General features: G+C 43.1%; 1 protein-coding gene across 1 annotated transcript in view; it reads right to left on the reverse strand.

Annotated features, from left to right (window-relative positions):
• The window catches only part of LRRIQ1 (leucine rich repeats and IQ motif containing 1), a 132,602-nt gene extending 105,859 nt beyond the window's left edge, over positions 1-26,743 (reverse strand). The window contains exons 1-11 of the mRNA XM_068160872.1: positions 26,585-26,743; positions 25,143-25,254; positions 22,424-22,518; positions 19,597-19,693; positions 17,945-18,174; positions 16,659-16,733; positions 14,856-16,061; positions 13,452-13,604; positions 12,221-12,371; positions 4,447-4,640; positions 3,519-3,646 (exon numbers count right to left, since the gene is read on the reverse strand). Of these exons, the coding sequence (XP_068016973.1) occupies positions 3,519-3,646; positions 4,447-4,640; positions 12,221-12,371; positions 13,452-13,604; positions 14,856-16,061; positions 16,659-16,733; positions 17,945-18,174; positions 19,597-19,693; positions 22,424-22,518; positions 25,143-25,254; positions 26,585-26,713 (2,570 nt within the window). The 5' untranslated portion in view covers positions 26,714-26,743. The remainder of the gene's footprint in view (positions 1-3,518; positions 3,647-4,446; positions 4,641-12,220; positions 12,372-13,451; positions 13,605-14,855; positions 16,062-16,658; positions 16,734-17,944; positions 18,175-19,596; positions 19,694-22,423; positions 22,519-25,142; positions 25,255-26,584) is intronic.
• Between the last annotated feature and the right edge of the window lie 437 nt (positions 26,744-27,180).

Raw genomic sequence — 27,180 nt, forward strand, 5'->3', positions numbered from 1 at the left:
AGGAGTTAACCACGGCCTGCTACATTATAATTTCTTGCTGCTAGACTACAGGTTTAAACCAATCAATTTTGGGAGTCTAATCTTTGGCAATTTCTGGTTTATGATGCAGACAAAACATCTCAGGAATAATAATAATAATAATAATAATAATAATAATAAAAACCCCCCTGTAAATTAGTGTGAGATTTTTTTTGCTTCTTTTCTTTTTGTTGTTTTTGCAGCACCTAACGTTTAGAAATGAATAGAGATTCACAGCATTAGCATTATATGGGCTTCCTGCAATCAGTAAAAAGGAAATGGCACTCAGTGCACACTTGAAGGGGGGAAAAAAAAAAATGTAGAAAATTGCACTAGCTGTGGGATAAAAGTAAAGAAACAGCTTTTCTTTCAACAGCTTACTCCATTACATTCACTGCTTCCACAGAGCACCGAGTTACTTACGCTGTATAGCACACACATATGGAGCTGCTTATAAGTGAGTGTAACAGGGCAGGCTACTGAAATGCCAGGAATTTTGAGCCTTTTAATATGCATTTCAGGCTATCTTGTCCTGTTTGTCACAAATATTTGAGATAAGCTATAGGTATTATCAAGGGAAGAAAGGGAACTGTCTGGAGAGGAGGGGTGTGATTATTTTCAGCACATCCAGTTTGATGATGGAAAGAGAAGTGCTTTCTCCCAGTCACAGAATCACAGAATCAATAAGGTTGGAAAAGACCTCAAAGATCATCAAGTCCAACCTGTCACCCAAGAACTCATGACTACTAAACCATGGTACCAAGTGCCACGTCCAATCCCTTTTTGAATACCTCCAGGGACGGTGACTCCACCACCTCCCTGGGCAGCACATTCCAATGGCTAACAACTCTCTCTGGGAAGAACTTTCTCCTCACCCTGAGCCTAAATTTCCCCTGGCGCAGTTCGGACCAAACACTGCATCTCAGCTTGGCCACTGGAAAAGTGGAATAAGCACTGTAATGGACATTAAGAACTGTAAGATCAGGGGACAGGCAAGTGACATCAGGTACATCTACACAGCCAGCCCAGCACAACATAGATGCAGAGGCTGCATTCAGGCTGCACCTGGCACAGTGGTCCTCAGCTTGCTCGATCCCTAGCAAGCACGTGAGGTCTTCAAGTAGTTTTGCAATCATTTTACTACACACAGCATAGCTGCTGCAGGGAAAAAAAAACACAAAACAACAAACTGGAGGAAAAGGAAGAAAACTGTAAGAAGATAGAGCCACACTATTGCATGTTCCAGGAAAAGGTGAACAGGACAAGAGACAAAAGAGAAGAAAACAAAGTGAAGAATGTGAATTAAATCAACCTGTGTGATTCGGAATCTAACACTTAACAAATAAGGCTCCTGTTAATCACAGGCAGGAAGCACTTTCTCCAAACTCCAGAAGAATTATTAAAAGAACAAAAAGGGGAAAGCCCCAGAAGCCCAGTGCCTTGAAGATTAGATTCTGTAAATGGAGCTGTTATATTTACATCCAAGAGTTCACATCCATATAACTTCATTAGAGATTATATGAAAACAATATGAAAAGTTATGTAAAAATACAGGTGGCATACACTCAAATAATATTAATTTCCCATGAAGGACATTCCTTACAAGAACAGGATGAAGCATCACAGATCTTTTCCTCCCCCAGGTTCCCAGCCACAATGTTGCATTCAACAAGTCCAAGTGCCGAGTGCTGCACTTTGGCTACAGCAATCCCATGCAGAGCTATAGGCTGGGGTTGGAGTGGCTGGAGAGCTCCCAAACACAGAGGGACCTGGGGGTGCTGATCGACAGCCACCTGAATATGAGCCAGCAGTGTGCCCAGGTGGCCAGGAGGGCCAATGGCATCCTGGCCTGCATTAGGAATAGTGTGGCCAGCAGGAGCAGGGAGGTCATTGTGCCCCTGTACTCTGCTTTGGTTAGGCCGCACCTTGAGTCCTGTGTACAGTTCTGGGCCCCTCAGTTTAAGAAGGACATTGAAACACTTGAGCATGTCCAGAGAAGGGCAACAAGGCTGGGGAGAGGCCTTGAACACAAGCCCTATGAGGAGAGGCTGAGGGAGCTGGGATTGTTTAGCCTGGAGAAGAGGAGGCTCAGGGGTGACCTCATTGCCCTCTACAACTACCTGAAAGGTGGTTGTAGCCAGGAAGGGGTTGGTCTCTTCTCCCAGGCAACCAGCACCAGAACAAGAGGACACAGTCTCAAGCTGCGCCAGGGGAGGTTTAGACTCGAGGTGAGGAGGAAATTCTTCACCGAGCGAGTCATTCGCCATTGGAATGTGCTGCCCAGGGAGGTGGTTGAGTCATCGACCCTGGAGGCGTTCAAGGGGAGATTGGACGTGGCACTTGGTGCCATAGTCTAGGCATGGGGTCTGTGTTGATAGGTTGGACTCGATGATCCTCGAGGTCCTTTCCAACCTAAGTGATACTGTGTGATACTGTGAATTAAATGTCACATAGGATAGGATTTGTCTGTTCAAATGTGAGCCTGTCATTTTGACTCCAGCAGTCCATGAAGATGAGCAAGCACTTACTCTAGCAGTCAATGAAGATGTGCAAGCACTTGTAGGGTAGGATAAATCTCAAGGAAGATGGTTAGAAAAATAGCATACTCTAACAGGGAAACAGAGTGATTGGTTTAAAGTGTATACAGCGTGGGTAAGAGAGTATATTCTATTTGTTCAGCTAAGGTGAATCTTATTCAAAAGGTGACAGCATAGAAAAATAATATAGACCCATTTAAAATAATATAGACCCATTTAAAATGAATTGTGCTCCTCTCTTATTGTAAATTATAATAATTGTTCTTTCTTCTTCTTCTTCTTTTAAAGCAGAATTTAAACTGAGGAAAAGAGCGTGAGGAAATAAAAAATTAACTCCTGAATGTCTGGTCATTCTAACCTCACAGCTGTACAGACTAGCTCAGAAAATGAACAGAAAGCTCAATTACAGAGCGCTGGAGCGTCTCGAGCCTTTTCAAACTGAGCCGTAAGGATGATAAACTCAAAGAAATATGCTTTGTTTGGAGGAAATTGACATATATATATTAAAAAAATGAAAAAGAATAGCTTTATTTCTCCTTTTTAACTCTAGCAGTTGCACTTAACATAGCCCTCAGAGTCTGTTTTGAATAAGCTAGCTGTGAAATATGAAGTTTGACAGACATACTCTAGCAACAATTGCTATAGACACAAACAAAACCAAAGAAAAACCCCCACCCAAAAAAAAAAAAGGACCATGGTTTTAATAATGCCACAATGCTTAAAAAATTATGTTCACATAACAGCTAATAGAAAAAAAAAATTACTCTTCCTAGTTAATGCTGTTTCGAATTTTCTCAGCTAAAGGTAGCCAACGACAGTACTTGCCAACCACTTGCTCCCAAAAAATGTCTAGAAAAGACAGTGATGCTTTAACCACACTGAGAATTCCACTCTGCAGACAAATGCTGTGTTATTAAATTCTTCTGTATCAGTTTTCTACACGGAAGAATGTCTCCTGCTTACCTATTTTGAGATAGCAAAAGAATCTGCAGTAGAGGCAGCCAATACAAAGAAAGCATTCTGACAGCAGAAATGCTATTGTCATCCAAATACAGTTCTCTTAGGAGAACATGATTTTCCAGTCTTGGAAGCTGAACAGAAAAGAGATGGTTGTTTAAAATGAGCATAAATCAGAGAAACAACAATGGAATGCTTACCAGACACTTTTCATTAATTACTACTAAATACAAACAAAAGCCATTTTGGGTAAATGTGGCATTTCCTTATCCTGTAGGTAACAGCCGTCACACAAAATCTCTGCACATCAGGTGGTATTTTTTAACCTAATTTTCTACCTAATTTGATTATTCAATATAAATTGGGCAAAAAAAATTAAAAAGAAAGAAAGAAAGAAAAGAGTCAAGGCCCCAAGAGTCACAATCTTACTATTTTATCCATGCAGTTATTTGCTGCTTATGGAGAATGGTTTCCCACTGTTGGATTCATGAAAGACTCAGGACGTGCCAACATGTTGTTAGCAAACTACCTTTCCTACTTTGCTGTTGTAAATGCTGCAGCCCAAACATTAGCTTTTGGAGGCTCAGCACACATCAAATCAGCCTGAAATATTACTCATCTGCAACGACAATATTTTGTTAGATCTGAAACAAAGAATCAGCGTCATATAATACAACTGGAAGACTAGATAAACAAAAGAGGGAAATATATTCCTGAGGGGCCAATTTCTCAAGGACTTTAGGAGCAAGAAAATACTTCCCTGCTAGCTGTTTGTATCATTGGGAAACCTCCCTCTAACAAGAGAAGAATAAGGTTAGGCTACCTAAGAGCATGACACATCCCACAGCAATCGAAGAGCAGATGATCAGCATGCTGACAAGGATAGGTAAGCAACGTGAACAAAGATGCCTGCACAATAGCCCCCAGCTTTTACCTCCTGCAGGTTATTGCCTTGCAGCTTCAGAATCTGCAGCAGGCCACAGTTCTCAATGCCTTCAACTTGGGTGAGAAGATTGAAGGAGCAGTCCAGGTGAATGAGGGTAGGTGCCTCACACAGACCTTTTGTGCTGATTAACTGATTATGGTCCAAAATTAATTGCTGGAGATTCTTCAATGCCGCCAGGCCACCTGAAAATTGAAGATTTCAGCTGAATTGTGCCATAATGGAATAAAACCCGATTGGTTCTCAAGTACTATGAAAATGCTGAACTTTCAATATAGATGTTTTGTTACCAATTGCTACCCATAATTTTTATAACAATTAATATTAGTTCTGTGTAAGGCTTATAAATAACTGCTGTATTTTGACCCTACAAAATACACAATGTGTACCAGTTCACAGATTTCTGATTGTGTTTAACCATTCATAACCCTCTTAGACCTTCTGTGGGAACAGAACCTTCTTCTTTCAGTGATAAATTATACTTACCATGCTTAAAGCATTTATACAACCCCTGCTCAAAACCTATGGGCTCAGTGAAATGTTAACAGCCTTCTGCAAATTACCCCTCAGAATGGAAAGAGTATTTAGGTTGAAAATGTAATTTTCATTATTCCACTTTTAAAAGGCTTCTTTTCAAGACATTAGCAAAATGAGGACAAACTGTGGCAAAACTTAGACCAGCACCCTGTCTATTATTTAAGTGCACCTTGGTGAAGGAATTGTGCAATAAAATATTTTTGATGAAAAAATGTAGAAAGACAATGTAATGCCTTTAAGTGTTTGAAACTGCACTTCTACAGCCATTACACACTCAACAAACTTACTCCTGCCAGCTAAACAGCAAGAATGTGCATAATCTCCACCCCAATAAGATGCAAAGGGAAAGCTTCTTGTCAATGTTTGTTCTTTCACAGAGTTTTTCCCAACCACACTCCTAGAACACCAAGAGTCACACTGCCTTTCCACAGTCTTACATGTGTTAGGTGTTCTGCAATAGCACTGATGAGTCCAAACAGGTTTTCTGCATACTTGTACTGAAACACCTTTGATGGGACAGACTTCCTTTCTGAAATATATCTAAAACAAGGCACTGCTGAATCACAGAATATATTTGGCTGGAAAAGACCTCAAAGATCATCTAGTCCAACCCTCAACCCAGCACTACCAGTCAACACTAAACCATGTCCCTAATTTACTTTTCTTTTATGTATTCTTTGCAGGGTTATTTGAGGTAATACTTTTCCTTATTTCATGCAGAAATTGCCAAGTTCCCAAAAGGAAGTTGTGTGAGCTTTACAGAGGTTAATGTCTTTATGATTGTTCCTGAGAGTGAACTGGGTTGTGTACTCTGCACTGGTTAGGCCACACCTTGAGTACTGTGTCCAGTTCTGGGCTCCTCAATTTAAGGATATTGAGACACTTGAACATGTCCAGAGAGGGGCAAGGAGGCTGGGAAGAGGCCTTGAGCATAAGCCCTGTCAGGAGAGGCTGGGATTGTTTAGCCTGGAGAAGAGGAGGCTCAGGGGAGACCTTCTTGCTCTCTACAACTCCCTGAAGGGAGGTTGTAGCCAGGAGGGAATTGGTCTCTTCTCCCAGGCAAGCAGTACCAGAACAAGAGGACACAGTCTCAAGCTGCACCAGGGGAGGTTTATGCTGGAGGTGAGGAGAAAGTCGTTCGCCATTGGAATGTGCTGCCCATGGAGGTGGTGGAGTCACCATCCCTGGAGGTGCTCAAGTGGGGATTGGACGTGGCACTTGGTGCCATGGTCTAGTCATGAGGTCTGTGGTGACAGGTTGGACTTGATGATCTTTGAGGTCTCTTCCAGCCTTGGTGATACTGTGTGATACTGTGAGACCAAAGGCCAGCTTGCACCAGAGATTACTGAGAATACAGAAGAGGAAGTTTAAAAAGAAAATGAATGATAAGGAGAAAAGAAAAGCAAAAAAAAAACCCAAAAAAACCCAAACAACACCAACCCCAAACCAAACAACCAAAACATTTAAATGCCAATAGCAGCACATTTTAAAAACTCCAATTAAATGTAAGCCTTCACACCATAGCAATTTAAAAATGGAAAGCACCTAGTGCCTAACACAATCACCTGATCTTACAAAGCTATCCTACATCTAACCCAAATGTCCCAAACGTCCCATACTGTAACTTCCAAACTCTGCTTTGGGAAATAAATATACGAACATTTAATTATTCCGAAAGAATTGCAACCATGTCCGTGACATAGGATCCTGACTGTTGAAGAGTTAGGGCTCAGTTTTCTTTCAGGCTTAGGTAGAGATCAAAAAGGAACCAGCACCATCTAGTGGTCGCAAGACAAATTCGTTTCAATTAACAGCTTCCAGCACCTCCCTGCCCATGAGCGGTGCCTTAAATCTCCACTTTTAAGTGATCAGCATAGCAGTACTGGAAATTTTAAAAGCACTGCATTAGTGTGGAGAAGGACAGAGAGGACTGACTGCACATAGAGTAAGAAAAGGCAAGGAGTAGGGAGTTAGAGGGACAGGGCTATACTTGAGAGTGTCCAACAGAAGGCTGCAAGGACGATTAAGGGACTTGAGCACTGCCTTATGAGGAAAGGCTGAGAGACCTGCCGCTGTTTAGTCTGGTGAGGAGAAGACTGAGAAGGGATCTAATATCTGAGGGCTGGGTGTCAGGAAGGAAGGGACAGCCTCTGCTCACTTGAGCCCTGGGATAGGACAAGGAGCAATGGATGGAAACTGCAGCACAGGAGGTGCCACCTCAACATGAAGAAGAGCTTCTTTACTGTAAGAGTGACAGAGCACTGGAGCAGGCTGCCCAGAGAGGTTGTGGAGTCTCCTTCTCTGGAGACTTTCCAGCCCTGTGTTCCTGTGCAACCTGTGCTAGATTCTATGGTCCTGCTCTGGCAGGGGGATTGGACTAGAAGATCTCCAGAGGTCCCTTCCAACCCCTAACATCCTGTGATAATACAGGATCTAGAAATGTCCTGCCCTGCATGCTGCATAAAGAACCTTTGTTACATCTCCTTCCCATCTGCCTTGTTTAATGAGAGTGAATGTCATTCAGAACAGAGATGCCAAACTCCATATGATGGGATCACAATCTATTCTGGAACTATCAAATGCAGTCCAACAGAAACACAGACAGTGAGGGAATAATGTACTACAAACAGCTGGTATTTCAATGCTGCTTCTGCACACATGCAAAATTAAAAATAAGCATGAAAGTCTTCTGCCCATTTCCAGCTATTGTCTGTTTCACATACAGTGTCACCAGCAACAGCTACAGCAGTAGATGGGAAAATGCCTCCTGTTGAAAACCAGGCTTGTGGAGAATCTATATGGAAGTAGCTCTCACCAGTTTGTGAAGTGCTGTTGGAGGCTGTTGTCTATCAGCTGTTAGGTGTCTTATCTATCACAGGATGTTAGGGGTTGGAAGGGACCTCTGAATATATTCCAGTCCAACCCCCCTGCAAGAGCAGGACCATAGAATCCAGAACAGGTCACACAGGAGCACATCCAGATGGGGCTGGGAAGTCTCCAAAGGAGACTCCACAGCTTCTCTGGGCAGCCTCTTCCAGTGCTCCGTGACCATTGCAGTAAAAAAGTTCTTCCTCATGTTGAGGTGGAACTTCCTGTGCTGCAGTTTCCATCCATTGCTTCTTGTCCTATCCCAGGGCACAAGTGAGCAGAGGCTTTCCCTTCCTTCCTTACACCCAGCCCTCAGATATTTATAAACATTTATTAGATCTCCTCTCAGTAGTCTTCTCTCCAGACTAAAGAGCCTCAGGGCTCTCAGCCTTTCCTCATAAGCTCTGCAGTACCTTCTCTGTGTGACACAGAGAGGTGTGAAAGCTGACAGTGAACATGAAAAAACCAGACTGGGAAAAAAACCCTCCAAAATGGAAAGGTATCTGATTGGAAAAAAACCCAACCCTTGTATGTGCTTTCTTCACATGAGCAGGTTCAAAGAAACATTTTCAACTAGCCACAGCTATGCACTGCTATTCTCAGCACTGCCAGGATTTTAGCCAACACACAACAGCAACAGACACCCTACAAAAGAATCTTCTACAATTCAAGTCAAAATGATGCATTCTGTGTCAGAAAAAAAAATGAACCCAAGCATTCATCCTCCAAACACAAACATACACACTGAACTCCAGGGTATTACTGATCCAATTACTTACTTTGTGAGCATGCATTCTTAAAGGGTGAAAGCATCATTAAGACATATTGTTCATATTTTTAGTGTTATTTTTAAGGGGTTTCTGGCAATTCTAACTTTTCCCCTACTGATGTTGTATTTCATTGAAAGAAGAAAAAAATTCATCAAAAAAATCATAATATGCTTGAAAGTTCCTACATTAAGTTACTAAAAGAGGCTGAGGGAGCTGGGATTTTTTAACCTGGAGAAGAGGAGGCTCAGGGGAGACCTCATTGCTGTCTACAACTACCTGAAGGGAGGTTGTAGCCAGGAGGGGGTTGGTCTCTTCTCCCAGGCAACCAGCAGCAGAATGAGAGGACACAGTCTCAAGCTGCACCGGGGGAGGTTTAGGCTGGAGATGAGGAGAAAGTTCTTCCCAGAAAGAGTAATTGGCCATTGGAATGTGCTGCCCAGGGAGGTGGTGGAGTCACCATCCCTGGAGGTGTTTAAGAGGGGACTGAACATGGCACTTGGTGCCGTGGTCTAGTAGTCATGAGGTGCTGAGTGACAGGTTGGACTTGATGATCCTTGAGGTCTTTCCAACCTTGTTGATTCTATTCTATTCTATTCTATTCTATTCTATTCTATTCTATTCTATTCTATTCTATTCTATTCTATTCTATTCTATTCTTCCATTCCATTCCATTCCATTCCATTCCATTCCATTCCATTCCATTCCATTCCATTCCATTCTAACTTCACCAGTATTATTGGCCACATTCATGCTAATCATGTGGCCTTCTTTAAGCAGTTTATTTTACAGTCAGCATCAACATTCCAACACCTTTATTCTCAGGCATTATAAACACTTGTTTACAAATACTAATATTCCAAATCTTCCATGAGCAAAAAAATTTCCATGTGATGTCTCATGGAATCCCATTACCCATGTTCATATATTTCAAGCTGGTTTTTAACAGTGGAAATGCTTTCATTATAAAAGTGCCTTATGTGAATGCATTCCACCTATCAGCTTAATAATTGTTTTATATTTATCTTCCAGTTGTCCATCAGGAAAATAAAAGTAGCTATAAAGAAATTTAAGAGTCTAAATCACTAGAGAAATGAAATCCAAATCAAAATCTCCTTATCTCTTTTCCATTCCCAGCTCTACAATCTTTCCAAGTAACACTTTCATGTTTAGCACAGGCTAAGAACACAAACAGAAAACCACTTTCTCAGGTTTCATGTTTCACAGTATCACAGAATCACCAAGGTTGGAAGGGACATCAAAGATCACCAAGTCCAACCTGTCACCACAGACCTCATGACTAAAACATGGCACCAAGTGCCACATCCAATCCCCTCTTGAACACCTCCAGGGATGGTGACTCCACCACCTCCCTGGGTAGCACATTCCAATGGCTAACAACTCTCTGTCAGCTAAGAACTTTCTCCTCACCTCCAGCCTAAACTTCCCCTGGCGCAGCTTGAGACTGTGTCCTCTTGTTCTGGTACTGGTTGCCAAGAGAGACCAACCCCCACCTGGCTACAACCTCCCTTCAGGTAGTTGTAGAGAGCAATGAGGTCACCCCGAGCCTCCTCTTCCGCAGGCTAAACAACCCCAGCTCCCTCAGCCTCTCCTCACAGGGTTTGTGCTCAAGGCCTCTCCCCAGCCGCATTGCCCTTCTCTGGACACGTTCAATTTATACAAAACTAATTATTTCCTCACAACCATTTTTGTTTTTCTTTTCTTGGCCTTAAGATTTTATTTCAATGGACAAATCCCTGAAGATTGATTGGTCTCTGCTAATGCTGAAGTTCCAATCACCTGCATTTTGGTGGCCTTTCACAGTATGTCATGAACTAAAACCTAAGTCCCTGGAGTATAAGGGGGGCTGTTAAATCTAGTTTTGTTCTACCATCTGCTCTGCTGCCTTCTTAAAGGAAATTTGCTGCTTTCAAGCCTTGAGAGCTCCCTTTCAAGTAATGATCCAGCAATTTACTACTACCTTTTCTCAGCTGTTAATGTTACTTTTGAGAGACCATTAATGGCCTTCCTTCCATGCATCACGCTACAAAAAATTGGTTTCTCCACTTCGACACAGCAAAGCTCTTGATTATTTTCACTGCACTACACTTCCCTAACCTTCTGTCAGTAGAAAAGGCTCTGGATCCTCATCAAATCTACATAACACAAAGATTTAAATACAATATTTAGCTTGACAGAAGCTGAGTCACAATATAACCCCTTAAGGTCTTTACAGTCTGGCAGTACAAGTAGAGGATCTGAAAAAGTCCTGGCTGGCCAACAGAAAACAGCTATCACCTGGCAGAAAGATATTACGTACTGATGCATCTGTTGAGTGATCTTGGTGCATGTAAATCCTTAGCAGTTAACTGCATGCAAAAGGTACCCTTGTCTGCCAGTTGTTGGCCCTAACAAACATAAATATAAGAGAGGTTGGCCCACTTGCTGTGCCTAAATGATTTCCATGATTTTACCACAGACTTTTTTCCAGCTTTGGAGCAACGAGCCAGAGTGGGAGGCAAATACAGAACAGTAGTTTGGAGCCAAAATGAGCAGCATTTTAGCAGAAAGTAAAAAATTTAGTCCAGTGTTTAGCAGGGTTCAAAGCCTCAGAGCGGTAATACAATTCCTATATAACTTATTGTGGCAGTCAGGAACACACTGAAATTCTCAATTCTCTGCAGTTGCAAGGCTAAGCTTTATATTGATTGTTTATTTGAATAAACTGAAATCAGGTTACTTACATATTATATGTCATTTGCAGACAATAACCCCGTGCAGTGCTACAGGCTGGGGTCAGAGTGGCTGGAGAGCAGCCAGGCAGAAAGGGATCTGGGGATACTGGTTGATAGTAGGCTGAACATGAGCCAGCAGTGTGCCCAGGTGCCAATGGCATCCTGGACTGAATCAGGACCAGTGTGGCCAGCAGGAGTAGGGAAGTCATTGTGCCCCTATACTCAGCACTGGTTAGGACACACCTTGAGTCCTGTGTCCAGTTCTGGGCTCCTCAGTTTAGGAAAGATGTTGAGTTGCTGGAAGGTGTCCAGAGAAGGGCAACAAGGCTGGGGAGGGGTCTGGAGCACAGCCCTGTGAGGAGAGGCTGAGGGAGCTGGGGTTGCTTAGCCTGGAGAAGAGGAGGCTCAAGGGAGACCTTCTTGCTGTCTACAACTACCTGAAGGGAGGTTGTAGCCAGGTGGGGGTTGGTCTCTTCTCCCAGGCAACCAGCACCAGAACAAGAGGACACAGTCTCAAGCTGTGCCAGGGGAGGTTTAGGCTGGATGTTAGGAAGAGGTTCATCCCAGAAAGAGAGATTGGTCATTGGAATGTGCTGCCCAGAGAGGTGCTGGAGTCACTATCACTGGAGGTATTTGGGAAGAGACTGGATGAGGCACTTGATGCCATGGTTTAGTTGATTAGATGGTGTTGGATGATAGATTGGACTGAATGATCTCAAAGGTCTCTTCCAACCTGGTTTATTGTATTCCTGAGGTTAGCAGCTGGCTGGCCCTGAATCCAACGAAGGTATAGTTCTGAATATAAACAGCTCAAATATTGGTATACAAATTGGATAAATTTTTCATTAATTTGCTTACCAATGTGAGTGATTCTGTTGTAGGAAAGTTCAAGATTTTGGAGCTTTATGCAGTCATCTAAGCCATAAACTGATGTAAGGTGGTTCTTATTCAGAATCAGAACACAGAGATTTTCTAGATGGTCACAGTTAATTATCTGAATATGGTTTTCCTGCAATGAGAATATTAAATAGCAGAATTAAGTGTGAAAATATGGTAATTGCAATAATTGCTTGCTCTACCCCTAAACTTCCAGCTAGGAGTATGGGTATCTCTATTGCTTTCCAGTAGGAAAATAAATTGATGAGTCATAGAAGCTGCCTTTTATCCACCTGGGAGAGACCAAAAAATATATCTTGAACCCCATTTTGGCTCTGAAAATATCCAGGAGTTCAAATGAGAAGTGTAAGGAGAAGTTAAGGACAGAGTACTCTTTTCCATATATGCTTTCCTACCTTCCCAGATCCTGGGAGACTGAACTGGAAAAAAAAAATGCATAGAAATCATTTTTACCAGACACTAATCATGACTTTGCTGGAATCCTATTTACTAACAATGAAAATCTGCATTTTAGAGATATTTTGGTCAGAAACATTAACACTATCTCCAGCTCATGTTTCTTGCCCAAGTGATCGTGCTCTTTTAACATCCCCTTCCCAGGTCACTTTAATCATGCTTCCTCAGATTTTCATTTCACTATTTGCTGCCCCTGTTGTTTTCTTCTGTTTTCCACCTGCAGGCACTCAACCATAAGAAATTGAATTCCCTATCTTTGTAACAAAGTAATTAAGCCAAGGAGTCTAATTCCCATTCATGAATTAACACACTGACTACACTGAGGTGCTACCTGCAACTGTGGGTAGAGATGTATGCAGGTTTCCTTTGGATATTCCTTTGCTCCCAAGATACTAAAAGTTGTTTATGCAGTTGGACACAACTGCATAAGCACTTAAGCAGCAATACTGGCACTTCTCCCCCAACAGGTTATAATAAGAAAATCATATATGCCTGATACCTCCACATTGATATACTTCAGGTCTTTGCAGTCACTTAGTCCTTCCAGCGCTACAAGTCCACAGCGCCTCAGAGTCAAAACTTGAAGACTTGAACACTGAGACAACGTTGAGAGACTGCAAGCTGGCAAATCTTCAAGTGTTTATGCAGTTGGACACAACTGCATAAGCACTTAAGCAGCAATACTGGCACTTCTCCCCCAACAGGTTATAATAAGAAAATCATATATGCCTGATACCTCCACATTGATATACTTCAGGTCTTTGCAGTCACTTAGTCCTTCCAGCGCTACAAGTCCACAGCGCCTCAGAGTCAAAACTTGAAGACTTGAACACTGAGACAACGTTGAGAGACTGCAAGCTGGCAAATCTTCAAGTGTGAGTGTTGTCACCTAAAGGCATTGATGGATAAATAAAATTCATTGTTTGTACCGTGAACCTTTGTTGTATAATGGCACACTGTGGTTTTCTTTGAAAGGAAAGAGAGCAAAGCTACTATTAGCGCTTGAGAAAATGCAAGTAACTGATCCTAATCCTTTCCTCTAGAAACAGATGGCAATGGTAAGTTTCATCTGTTATGTGGGGGAAGTTTATTGTGAAAACAATCTGTTTGATTCTCAAAATCACCCTAAAAGAAATAAAACTGATGCTGTGCTAATGACATTGAATTTGAAAGGGTGGTAAGATTAACAATAAGCAAAAGAAGCAATAATCTGAGTTGCTTCCCATCACACTATCATAAGCCAAGTGATGTTCTTTATGGCAAAACACTATCTGTAAGCTGATGAGCAATGTCTTGGTTCTGGAAGAGATTGGTCTTCTCAAAACCAAGTGGCTAGATGAGCAGGGACTGAAAAGAGCATCCTGATAACCAAGGCAAAACCATGTTAATTCAGCAGAAAATAGAAGTTAGGGGCTCTTGCTTTTTACAGGCTTAAGATAGTACTAATCATCTGAAGACTAATAATCCCACCAATCTGCTCCACAATGCTGCCAGGAATTCAGAAGTCATTCTTATTGCCCTTACTCTGCACTGGTGCGGAAAAATTCTTACTGAGTTCCATAGATCACCCACAGTAAGCATGTGTTATCAGTGACGATCTCCTCCTCTTTCAACAGAGCATTCTCCTGACATAACAAAGTCAAAAGATAAAGTGATGGTATGGCTTCACATTACATCCTAAATCTTCTGCTGGAATGAGTGCAAGGCTGGTGAAGGGCCTGGAGAATCTTGTGAAGAGCAACAGAAGGAGCTGGGGATGGTTAGTTTGGAAAAGAGAAGGCTGAGGGCACACCTCATTGCTGTCTATGACTACCTGAAAAGACATTGAGGAGAGGCTGGTGCTGGTCACTTCTCCCGGGTAGTGATAAAACAAGAGGGAATGGCCTCAAACTACAACAGGGTAGGTTTAGACTGGACATTAGGAAAAAAAATTTCACATCAAGAGTGGTCAGGCTTTGTAATGTGCTGCCCAGGGAGGTGGTGGAGTCCCCAGGCCTGGTTGTGTTTCAAGGAGGTTTGGATGTGGTGCTTGGGGATATAGTTTAGGGGTGAACTTTGTAGAGCAGGGTTCTTGGCTGGACTTTGTGATCCTGAGGATCTTTTCCAACCTGAATGTTTTCATGATTCAGTGCATAGTTACCTGCTGCAGAGTACTCCAAGGGCCACTATGAATTATCTTTTGTGTACTTAATGGGGGCATCTTGTGTCCTGACCTTTTCCTTGGTCGTTTCTTTCTAGTTACTTGCTTGCTTTGGTTTTCTTCCTGTATTTTAGACCAAGATTTACATGCGTTCATCCAGTTTATTCTCTTCTTTTCAATATCATCAGGAAGAATTATTCTACTGGAACATTCCACTACATCTTGAGTTATGTCCCAGGTCTCTCTGACTTCTTCATTAGCATCTTCCACTAGAAACACAGCACTCTTCCTTGTTTCAGACTGCGAAAATTGATCTGTGACTTCGCTACAACTAGCATCTGGCTGGGTATTTGGGGGGCTGCTGCACATATTGTTTGCTTTACTTACTGCCATGTCACTGGCTCCAAAATTAACAGCTTCATCCTTTGAAGCAGGAATATTTGGAGCTTTATTAAGATCCTTAGTTTGTAAGTAATTTTCTTCTACATGTGTTACTGAATTCGTGTGTATGTTCTCGTCATTTACTTGAGAAGCGTGTTCCTTCTTCTCAGAGTCGAGTTCTTTTGGTGCTGGTGTCAAATTTCTTCCTGCTGGAAGCATCCAACTGTTTGTTTCATCCATCATTTCAGTCTGTTTCTCTTTTTGTTCCTCTGTTTGCACATTTAGCTCCTTCTTCTGCTCTATTGCTTTTGGGCTTTCTATCGGCTCATCCTCTTTTGTGTTTTCTTGTTTATTTTCTTCCCTTTTGCTCATCACAGCTTCCCCACTTTTTTCTCCTAGTCCCCTCTGTTCTTCTCTTCTTGTTTCCAGCTGTTTTTCAGGTCTCAGGCTTTCTTTCTTTTTCTCATATTCCTCACGTCTCCTCACCTGGTCCAAATGTTCCTGTCTTTCAAATTCTTCTTGTTTCTGTTTTAACTCTGCTTTCTGTTGCCTATTTTCTTCCATTCGCCCCCTCAATTTTTCTTCTTTTTCTTTCATTTCTTTCTCTATTTCTTCCAGCATTTTCTGCTTCCTTTTTATTTCATCTTTCCATTCCTTTAAGATGGGAGCATACTTTTTATGAACCAAAAATGATCTAAACGCAGCTTGGATCTTCACAGCTGCTGTCCTTTGTTGTTCTGCCAGGTGCTGTCCTTCTTTTGCTTTCTTCTCTTCCAAGGCCTTTTTTTCCTCTTCCATTTGCAGCTGCAGCTTCATGATCAGTTCCTAGGCCAGAACAATTGGGATAGACTTCAACTACTTTTAAAATAGGATGGGTGTTGTCACATACTTATCATTACTGGAAGGTGTCTAGAGAAGGGCCATGAGGATGAACAGAGGGCTGGAGCACCTCTCCTATGAGGACAGACTGAGGGAGTTGGGGCTGTTCAGTCTGCAGAAGAGAAGGCTCTGAGAAGACCTAATTGTGGCCTTCCAGTATCTGAAGGGTGCCTACAAGAAAGCTGGGGAGGAACTTTTTAGGGTGTCAGGGAGTGATAGGACTGGGGGGAATGGAACAAAACTAGGAATTGGGTAGATTCAGATTGGATGTTAGGAAGAAGTTCTTCCCCATGAGGGTGGTGAGAGCCTGGCACAGGTTGCCCAGAGAGGTGGTGGAAGCTCCCTGGCCAGGCTGGATGTGGCTCAGAGCAACCTGATCTAGTGCAAGGGGTCCCTGCCCATGGCAGGAGGGTTGGAACTAGATGATAGATGATACTTGGGGTCCCTTCCAACCCTAACAATTCTATGATTCTATGATTTTATGATTAATATACAGAATCTGCTGTATTAACTGTTCTCAAAAAGATCACTGCACAACCTTACCTCATGTTGCATCGTTTTGTCTCTCCATGCTTTCTTCTCCTTCTGTAACTCCTCTTCTATTGATGCTTGGTGTTTCTGCACAACAAGTTAACTTAAGTGAATACTGTACAAAGCCTAGAACATAACAAAACACCTCCTCTCCAATCTCTTCCATCTCTTTGACTTACCAACTGTTCACTTTTGTGAATGTCTGAATTAAAAGGAGGGACTCAGCTGTGTGTGGAACAAAATAAACATCTGCACACTTCCATCAGATTTGGTCATGTACTGAAAAATCCACATCTTTAGAGGGTCAGAATCTCAGTAATGACCCAAACACCTACTACATTCCTCTCCAAATTCTGTACTACTACTATTAAAGATGATGGGGGGCTTGAACACCTCTGCTACAAGGACAGGCTGAGTGAGCTGGGATTGCTCAGCTTGAGACTGTGTCCTCTTGTTCTGGTGCTGGTTGCCTGGGAGACAAGAAAAAACCCCACCTGGCTACAACCTCCCTTCAGGTAGTTGTAGAGGGCAATAAGGTCTCCCCTGAGCCTCCTCTTCTCCAGGCTAAACAATCCCAGCTCCCTCAAACTCTCCTCACACAGCTTGCGCTCTCCCCAGCCTTGCTGCCCTTCTGTGGACACATTCAAGTACCTCAATGTCCTTCTTGAACTGAGGAGCACAGAACTGGACACAGTACTCAAGGTGTGGCCTGACCAGTGCTGAGTCCAGGGACAGAACGATTTCCCTTCTACTGCTGGCCAAGCTATTTCTGATGCAGGTCAGGATGCCATTGGCCTTCTTGGCCACCTGGGCTCACTGCTGGCTCATGTTCAGCTGCTGTCAAGCAGTACCTCCAGGCCCTTTTTCTGCCTCGCTGCTCTCCAGCCACTCTGACCCCAGCCTGTAGCACTGCATGGAGTTGCTGTGGCCAAAGTGCAGAACCCAGCACCTGGACTTGTTAAATGCCATCCTGTTGGAGTCTGCCCATCTGTCCAGCCTGTCAAGGTCCTCTGCAGTGCCCTCCTACCCTCTAATCTTAGCTGGTATCACAATAGACTTCATAACAGCAAAGCCAAAAGAATAATTTAATGTTTGGCATAGCAAATTCATTAACTGTTGGTCAAAACAGTCAATGCACAGACCCCAATAGACAGTACTCAAATATGTGCTACAAGTCAATGTGGTATCACATGCAGACAGAGTTTAGGACAGTCTTGGATAGTACTCTTCTTTTCACATTAGATCTTGAATTTGTATAGTGTAGATGGGAAGGGATTGGCTTCAATATCATTGATTACCTTACGAAGCAGCTCTAACTTTATTCTTTCAGCCTCAAATTCCTCCTGACGCTGCACCCTTCTTGCATGCTCCTCTTCATTCTGTTTTGCCTGTGCTTCCCTCTCAGCTTTCCACTTCTCCTTTTTCTCATCTTCAAGCTCCTTTTGTCTTTTCTTCCACTGCTCAAATTCTTGTCTAGACTTCTCCTCCACTTCTCGATGAGTAAGGCTTATGCTCATTCCAACACCAGCTACAAAGTTAGAATCAACCAAGAATACCTTTTAATTTCCTTATGAGCGCTGGGAGACGTTAAACAGTTTAAAAATAATGACAAGAAAAGGATTCTGTGCTAGTACATTCACCAAAAAATTAGAACTATAATGTGAGTCTTTCTATCAGAGATGTCATATTATCTTGATGCACATTTGCTGACTCTGCTGCAATCCGGTTTGTCCTACCAATGAATATTTCAGGATTACACTTCAGCTTCAGGATTAATTTTCTTCTGTATATAAATGATGTACTCCACCTCAAAACACTCAAAGGCCATGGCAAAGGGAAATGTTTCCAGCCTATACAACTGAAAAAGGCTTAAAGCATAACTTGCTTAGTACCACCTGGCTCCCATTTGTGCTCATGACAATTTAAATCACTTTTTGAGTAGTATCTTTTGAAACAAGTTTCCATCAAGACATCAAATACAAGGATAATTTTGTGATCCTGAAGTGAGATAAAAGCACAGGTATTTACTCAAGTCTAGTTCATGAAGTGTCAAAATCTACTGCATACTGTAACATCTAAATCTTTACAAAGACTGTCATGATGCTCATGAAACAGAAAATCTGAAAATCCAGAATACAGAATTAACCAGGTTGGAAAAGACCTTTGAGATCCTCGAGCCCAACCGATCACCCAACACCATTTAATCAACTTAACCATGGCACTAAATAGAATAGAGTAGAGTAGAGTAGAGTAGAGTAGAGTAGAGTAGACTAGACTAGACTAGAATAGAATAGAATAGAATTAACCAGGTTGGAAAAGACCTTTGAGATCCTTGAGCCCAACCTATAACCCAACACCATCTAATCAACTAAACCATGGCACTAGATAGAATAGAATAGAATAGAGTACAGTAGAGTACAGTAGAGTAGAATAGAATAGAATAGAATAGAATAGAATAGAATAGAGTAGACTAGACTAGAATAGAATAGAATTAACCAGGTTGGAAAAGACCTTCGAGATCATCGAGTCCAACCTATCACCCAACACCATCTAATCAACTAAACCATGGCACTAGATAGAGTACAGTAGAGTAGAGTAGAGTAGAGTAGAGTAGAGTAGAATAGAATAGAATAGAATAGAATAGAATAGAATAGAATAGAATAGAATAGAATAGAATTAACCAGGTTGGAAAAGACCTTCGAGATCATCGAGTCCAACCTATCACCCAACACCATCTCATCAACTAAACCATGGCACCAACCACCCCATCCAGTCTCTTCCTAAACATCTTCAGTGATGGTGACTCTACTACCTCCCTGGGCAGCACTTTCCCATGGCCAATCTCCCTTTCTCTGAAGATCTTCCTCCTGACATCCATCCTAAATCTCCCCTGATGCAGGGTTATGATGCTAAAGATCAGCTCAACCAAGTGACTAATGTATTTGCTTACCTGTAAGAAAATGGTTATCAGTGACCTCATTATCATTGCCATTACAGCTAGGTGCTGTAGCAATCTGGAGGCCCTCATTTTCAATTTCAAACAGCACCTAATATTGGCATCACAAAACAGGAAACAACATTTTAAAGCAGAACATCATAAACATCTTCCAGAACAAAGATCACTTTTCCATCATACGACAACAGCATAAAACTTACTACTGACTGGAAGCTTTAGACAGGGAATCATGGAAACATACCAGTCAAAAGGGTGTTTTCTAGTGTAATAGATACTGAAGTATTTCCCCAAACACATAAAATTTCTATGGATTTAATATCTTTTACATTTTGCCTTGGAAAAATGCCTGGGTTGTACTTGGGAGTTGCTTTACATTCTGCAGAACTAAGCACTGTATACATTAATGCTGTTATGCACATAGGGGAAGGACAAGTTACAGAGCAAGTTCTCAAGTCTGTTTGAACATAATGCAGTGGGCATGAAGATTGCTATATTGCTTTCATTGTTCTTTATTGGCAAGAATTCCTGCTCATTTAGCATCTCTTCATCACATGCTTGGAGCATATATTAATATCTGTAATGCAGCTGAAGTCACAAAGTAATTGTGCTCTTCTAAACAATGTCTTCTGAGAGCAAAAAAAAAGCCAACCCAAAACCCAACCATGTTTTGCAAAAGTGCTCACTAATAAAAGCCAGGCAACAATGTTATTGAATTAAAGACAGGTTTGTATTTTCCTAACAACTTCAGCCCCTGGTGTTGGACCCAGTCCTATTCAATATCTTTATTGATGATCTGGATGAGGGGATTGAGTCCACCATCAGTAAGTTTGCAGATGACACTAAGCTGGGGGCAGGTGTTGATCTGTTAGAGGGTAGGAGAGTACTCCAGAGGGACCTTGACAGGCTGGACAGATGGGCAGAGTCCAACAGGATGGCATTCAACAAGTCCAGGTGCTGGGTTCTGCACTTTGGCCACAATAACCCCATGTAATACTACAGGCTGGGGACAGAGTGGCTGGAGAGCAGCCAGGCAGAAAGAGACCTGGGGGTATTGGTTGATAGCTAGCTGAATATGAGCCAGTTGTGTGTCCAGGTGGCCAAGAAGGCAAATGGCATCCTGGCCTGCATCAAGAATTGTGTGGCCAGCAGGAGCAGGGAAGTCGTTCTGCCCTGTACACAGCACTGGTTAGGCCACACCTTGAGTCCTGTGTCCAGTTCTGGGCTCCTCAAGAAGGACATTGAGACTCTTGAACATATTCAGAGAAAGGCAACAAGGCTGAGGAGGGGTCTGGAGCACAGCCCTGTGAGGAGAGGTAGCTGAGTGAGCTGGGGTTGTGTAGCCTGGCGAAGAAGGGGCACGGGGCAGACGTTATTAGTGTCTACAACTACCTGAAAGGAGGTTGTAGCCAGGTGGGAGTTCGTCCCTTCTCCCAGGCAACCAACACCAGAGGACACAGTCTCAAGCTGTGCCAGGGGAAGAAGAGGCTTGTGGTGAGGAGAAAGTTCTTCCCAGAAAGAGTAATTTGCCATTGGAGTGTGCTGCTCAGGGAGGTGGTGGAGTCCCTGTCCCTGGAGGTGTTCAAAAAAGGATTGGATGTGGCACTTGAAGCCATGGTTTAGTTGTCAGGAGGTGTTAGGTAATAGGTAATAGGTTGGACTTGACGATCTCTGACGTTTTTTCCAACCTGGTTGATTCTGTGATTCTATGATTCTAAGTTATTCAGTCAAATCCTATGGATTTGAAAGCTACAGACATTATGATATTCACATATTCTATACAATAATAGAATATATTAGGAGTAAGAGTAATAGTAGCACATCCTCCTGATCATCATTTAAAGGGTAAGACAGAGAAGTTTAAAAATGTTATCATTCTGCTGAGATAATATTTTGCCAATAGTTCAACAACAAAGGATTCTTTGATTTGCATTTTTGTGCTCAGCACCTCAACTACTGAAACAGAGAATTTATTCCAAACGTTAAAACTTAGAGACACTACAGCTGATAAGCCAGTTTCAAAGAACAGTGTATACAAACTTATCTCAGTGCCTTCTGGATAGTCTGGGAGAAACAAATGGAAACAAATAGGTCTCCTTAGGATGCCAACAAAGCAAGTGGAAGTGATCTACATTACTTAATAGAATTTTATTCACTGTAAATATTGTTTAAGTAAAGAATCAGAATGACAGAATGTCAGGGGCTGGAAGGGACCTCGAAAGATCATCCAGTCCAACCCCCCTGCCAGAGCAGGTTCACCTAGGGCAGATTACACAGGAACACATCCAGGCAGATATTTTATATCTCCAGAGAGGGAGACTCCACAACCCCCCTGGGCAGCCTGTTCCAGTGTTCTGTCACCCTCACAGGGAAAAATTTTCCCTCATATTTACATGAAACTTTCTAAGCCTCGTCTTCCACTACTGCCCCTTGTGCTGCCATTGGGCTTCACCCAGCAGAGCCTGGCTCCATCCTCTTGGCACTCACCCTTTACATATTTATAAACACTGATGAGGTCATCTCTCAGTCTTCTCTTCTCCAAGCTAAAGAGCCCTCAGATCCCTCAGTCTCTCCTCATATGGAAGATGTTCCACTCCCTTCATCATCCTCATAGCTCTGTGCTGGACTCTCTCAAGCAGCTCACTGTCTTTCTTGAACTGAGGGGCCCAGAACTGGACACAATATTCCAGATTCCCCCTCACCAGTGCAGAGTAGAGGGGGAGGAGAACCTCTCTCAACCTACTGGTCACAGCCCTTCTAATCTACCCCAGAATGGAATTGGCCCTCCTGGCCACAAGAGCACATTGCTGGCTTATGGTCATACCCTTTCTTTAAATTGCTCTGGATCTTCATTATCTTCAGAAGCCAATTCTGACAAGTAATCTGAAGCATAGCAAGAAGCTACTCCATAAACATTACCTAAGGGAGAAACAAATATATAGTTGAGTATATAGAGAGAAAATCCCTTGCTAATCACAGAATCACAGAACTCAGTTCTGCTTTATGCTGCTCAGCTACTTTAAATAAAAATGAAGGTTTGTTGTTTTATTTTCCCTTTAAAACTCTTAACACTCTCTGATACCCCCACCCCCCCACACACCCAGTTTTACTCAAGTGCAGAGAAGAGTAGATTTAGATAGGATGTTAGGAACAAGTTCTTTATCATGAGCACTGGAAGAGGTTGCCCAAGGAGGTGGTTGGAGCCCCACCCCTGGAGATATTCAAGGTGAGGTTCCACAGGGCTCTGGGCAACCTGATCTTGTTGGGGATGCCCCTGCTGTCTGCAGAGGGGGGTGGACTAGATGACTTCTGGAAGTCCCTTCCAACCCAGTCCTTTCTGTATGTGGGAAACATTTTCTACATTAAAAGCAGCAAATATGCATAAGTGGTACACAATGACATTGTAAGAATTCAGTGACAATAAATATGAAAGAGAACTCCACAGCACAGAACACAGCAGAACATCTTCTGTGTAGAAAGATACTGTAGAACTTGTATGTGGTGAAGTTCTGGAATGGGTTGTCCAGGGAGGTGGTTGAGGCCCCATCCCTGGAGGTGTTTAAGACCAGGCTGGATGAGGCTCTGGCCAGCCTGGTCTAGTGTGAGGTGTCCTTGCCCATGGCAGGGGGGTTGGAACTAGATGATTCTTGTGGTCCCTTCCAGCCCTGACTGATTCTATGATTCTATTTAGATCAGCCAAAAGCTGACAAAGCACTACCAAAATAATGATAAAGGCCATCTTCCTCAAATATCAAGGTGTACAGAAAATATTGAACCTTTGTTCACAAAACCAGCTACACTAAATGAGTGTGAACCCCAAAATGATGTGAAAAACTAGAATGGAACAGCAATGATCTCGAAGGTCTCTTCCAACCTTGTTTGGTCTATTCTATTCTATTCTATTCTATTCTATTCTATTCTATTCTAATGGCAGCTCTCTGGTATATAAACTGGATGGCTGAGCCCAGAGAGTGGTGGTGAATGGTGCCACATCCAGCTGGCGGCCAGTCACCAGTGGTGTGCCCCAAGGATCAGTGCTGGGCCCCATCCTCTTTAACATCTTTATTGATGATCTGGATGAGGGCATTGAGTCCAGCAGCAGTAAATTTGCTGACGACACCAAGCTGGGGTCAGGAGTTGATCTGCTGGAGGGTAGAGAGGCTCTGCAGAGGGACCTCGACAGGCTGGACAGATGGGCAGTCCAAGGGCAGGAGACTGAACACATCCAAGTGCCAGGTGCTGCACATTGGCCACAACAACCCCAGGCAGTGCTACAGGCTGGGGTCAGAGTGGCTGGAGAGCAGCCAGGCAGAGAGGGACCTGGGGGTGCTGGTTGATGGCAGGCTGAACATGAGCCTGCAGTGTGCCCAGGCAGCCACGAGGGCCAATGGCATCCTGGCCTGCATTAAGAACAGTGTGGCCAGCAGGAGCAGGGAGGTCATTCTGCCCCTGGACACTGCACTGGTTAGGCCACACCTCGAGTCCTGTGTCCAGTTCTGGGCCCCTCAGTTTAGGAAGGAGGTTGACTTGCTGGAACGAGTCCAGAGAAGAGCAACAAAGTTGGTGAGGGGTTTGGAACACAGCCCTGTGAGGAGAGGCTGAGGGAGCTGGGGTTGCTTAGCCTGGAGAGGAGGAGACTCAGGGGTGACTCTCTACAACTACCTGAAGGGAGTTTGTAGCCAGGTGGGGGTTGGTCTCTTCTCCCAGGCAACCAGTACCAGAACAAGAGGACACAGTCTGAGGCTGCGCCAGGGGAGGTTCAGGTTGGATATTAGGAAGAAGTTCTATACAGAGAGAGTGATTGCCCATTGGAATGGGCTGCCCGGGGAGGTGGTGGAGTCACCATCATTGGAGCTGTTCAGGAGGTGACTTGATGGGGTGCTTGGTGCCATGGGTTAGCTGTTTGGGTGGGTTGGATTGGTTGATGGGTTGGACACGATGATCTTGAAGGTCTCTTCCAACCTGGTTTGGTTTATTCTAAATAAAGGTTTATTCATGCTATAAGCTTGCTTCAGTCACCCAGCTGGCACAGCAATATCATTCCCAACTACAAAGCAACTGCATTTAATGCTAGCTTGGACATCTCTAAAGACAGACTTTAAATACATCCTATGGCATTCAACGCTGTCTTGAACTTTTAACCCAGGCTAGTGACTTGATTTTAGACTCTCATTAAAAGCCTGGCCTAGGTCCTGTTTCAGAGAATGATCCTGCAACTTGGCTTGATCTGTGGTTCAGATCAATTCATAATCAGATGTTAATCATAGAGGACAGCATTGTATATACAGAATACGGAATTAACCAGGTTGGAAAAGACCTTTGAGATCATTGAGTCCAACCTGTCACCCAACACCATCTCATCAACTAAACCACGGCACTAAGGGCCTCATCCACTTTTATTCCTAGAGATTTTCAGCATGAATTAATTTTGCAGCTTGCCCTGCTTAAAAGTTTGCATTGTTTTACTCAGGATTTCTATTTCTAGTCTAATTTTCACTGACAATGTAAGGCACACAAACATTTCAACTGTGATCCTTGCTTACTTGTTGTTTCTTCATCTTCTAAGTCTTGAAGTATAAGCTTTTCAGCATCTTGATTTTGGCTCTTTACAAAGTTTAAATAGGAGAGAACTGACTCTGGCAAGTCTTCTGAAATCTAGAAAAAACACAACATTTGACATGAATTCTACATTTTCATCTCACAGCTATGAGCAGAGGTCAATACCTGACAGAATCATAGAATCAGTCAGGGTTGGAAGGGACCACAAGGAGCATCTAGTTCCAACCCCCCTGCCATGGGCAGGGACACCTCACACTAGATCAGGCTGGCCAGAGCCTCATCCAGCCTGGGCTTAAACACCTCCAGGGACAGGGTCTCAACCACCTCCCTGGACAACCCATTCCAGGACTTCACCACTCTCATGGGGAAGAACTTCCTCCTCCACATTCCTGCAACTCAACATCTTTCCTAAACTGGGGGGGCCCAGAACTGGATACAGGACTCAAGATGTGGCCTAACCAGTGCTGAGTACAGGGCACAATGACTTCCCTGCTTCTGCTGGCCACACTATTCCTGATCCAGGCCAGGATGCCATTGGCCTTCTTGGCCACCTGGGCACACTGCTGGCTCATGTTCAGCTTACTGCCAACCAGCACCCCCAGGTCCCTCTCTGCCTGGCCGCTCTCCAGCCACTCTGTCCCCAGCCTGTAGCACTGCATGGGGTTGTTGTGGCCAATGTGTAGAACCCAGCACTTAGATGTGTTAAATCTCATGCTCTTGGACTCTGCCCATCTGTCCAGCCTGTCAAGGTCCCTCTGCAGAGCTCTCCTACCCTCTGACAGATCAACACCTGTCCCCAGCTTGGTGTCATCTGCAAACTTGCTTTGCTTATTTCCTATCAAATGTGATTTGCAGTCACATATGATCAATATCATTTACTGTAATATTCTATAGATCAACCCCTTTGCTACAAGCCTGAAATAAGTGAATAAGTGAATAAGTGAAAAGTGAAAAGAACCCAAATAACTTTGGATTTCAGAGGTAAATCTATCCCCAAAGTAAAAAGTCATCCAAAAAAAAAAAAGGACTTGAAACACCAGTATATATAAAATTATGAAGTCTCCAAACACAAGACAGTCTTCTGTAAGATTTAAATACAGATTAAAAGGAAGAATCATTGGTTTAGTCATTCAGATTTCATCTACCTCATTAGCTTTATTAAAATGTTCTATCTTCAGAGGATTCTAAACCAAATCATTACCTACAGCCTAGATTTTCTTATTAAAGCAGTATACTGACATTAATCTCTTTATATTGTCCCCACAGGAGGTTGCATTTTTTATGAAGCAATACTACTGAGACTACTTTTCAGAAGAAATCTCAGGGTAGGTATGTCAGGGAAAAGTTCATTCATCAGGTAAGATTCCCAATGCCTGTACTACTTTAAAGCTGAAATAGAGGCAGTTTTAGCCCACTGAATACTTACTGCCTCACTGTCACTCAAAGTTTCATCTGCTACCTCTGTGTCTGGATCATCTGCTTCACAGGAGGAAACACTGATTTTGCTTAGTTCGGTTTCTATTTCCTTCTCAATTTCTTCAATGTCTTCTGACATTCTGCTTTCTTCCACAGTGTCTAATCTGTTTCAAAGCTGCACAATGAAAACATTAACTTTCAGCACTGCATGTGATCATTTAATCTAAGTTTATTCAGATGCCTTTATTGAACAGTTGGCTTAAAACATGAAAAGGAAAACCAGAAGCTTGTTCACAGTATCACAGTATCACAGTATAACTTAGGTTGGAAAGGACCTCGAGGATCATCGAGTCCAACCTATCAACACAGACCTCATGACTAGAGTAGGGAGGAGTAGGCACCAAGCACCACGTCCAATCTCCTCTTGAACGCCTCCAGGGACGATGACTCCACCACCTCCCTGGGCAACCCGTTCCAATGCCGAATGACTCGCTCGGTGAAGAACTTCCTCCTCACCTCGAGTCTAAACCTCCCCTGGCGCAGCTTGAGACTGTGTCCCCTTGTTCTGAACATCGTCCCCTTGTTCTGAACATCTTATTCCGTAGC

This window comes from Melanerpes formicivorus, unplaced genomic scaffold (assembly GCF_026170545.1).
Source record: "Melanerpes formicivorus ecotype bairdi unplaced genomic scaffold, bMelFor1.0.p_v2 SCAF_54, whole genome shotgun sequence".
NCBI lineage: Eukaryota > Metazoa > Chordata > Aves > Piciformes > Picidae > Melanerpes > Melanerpes formicivorus.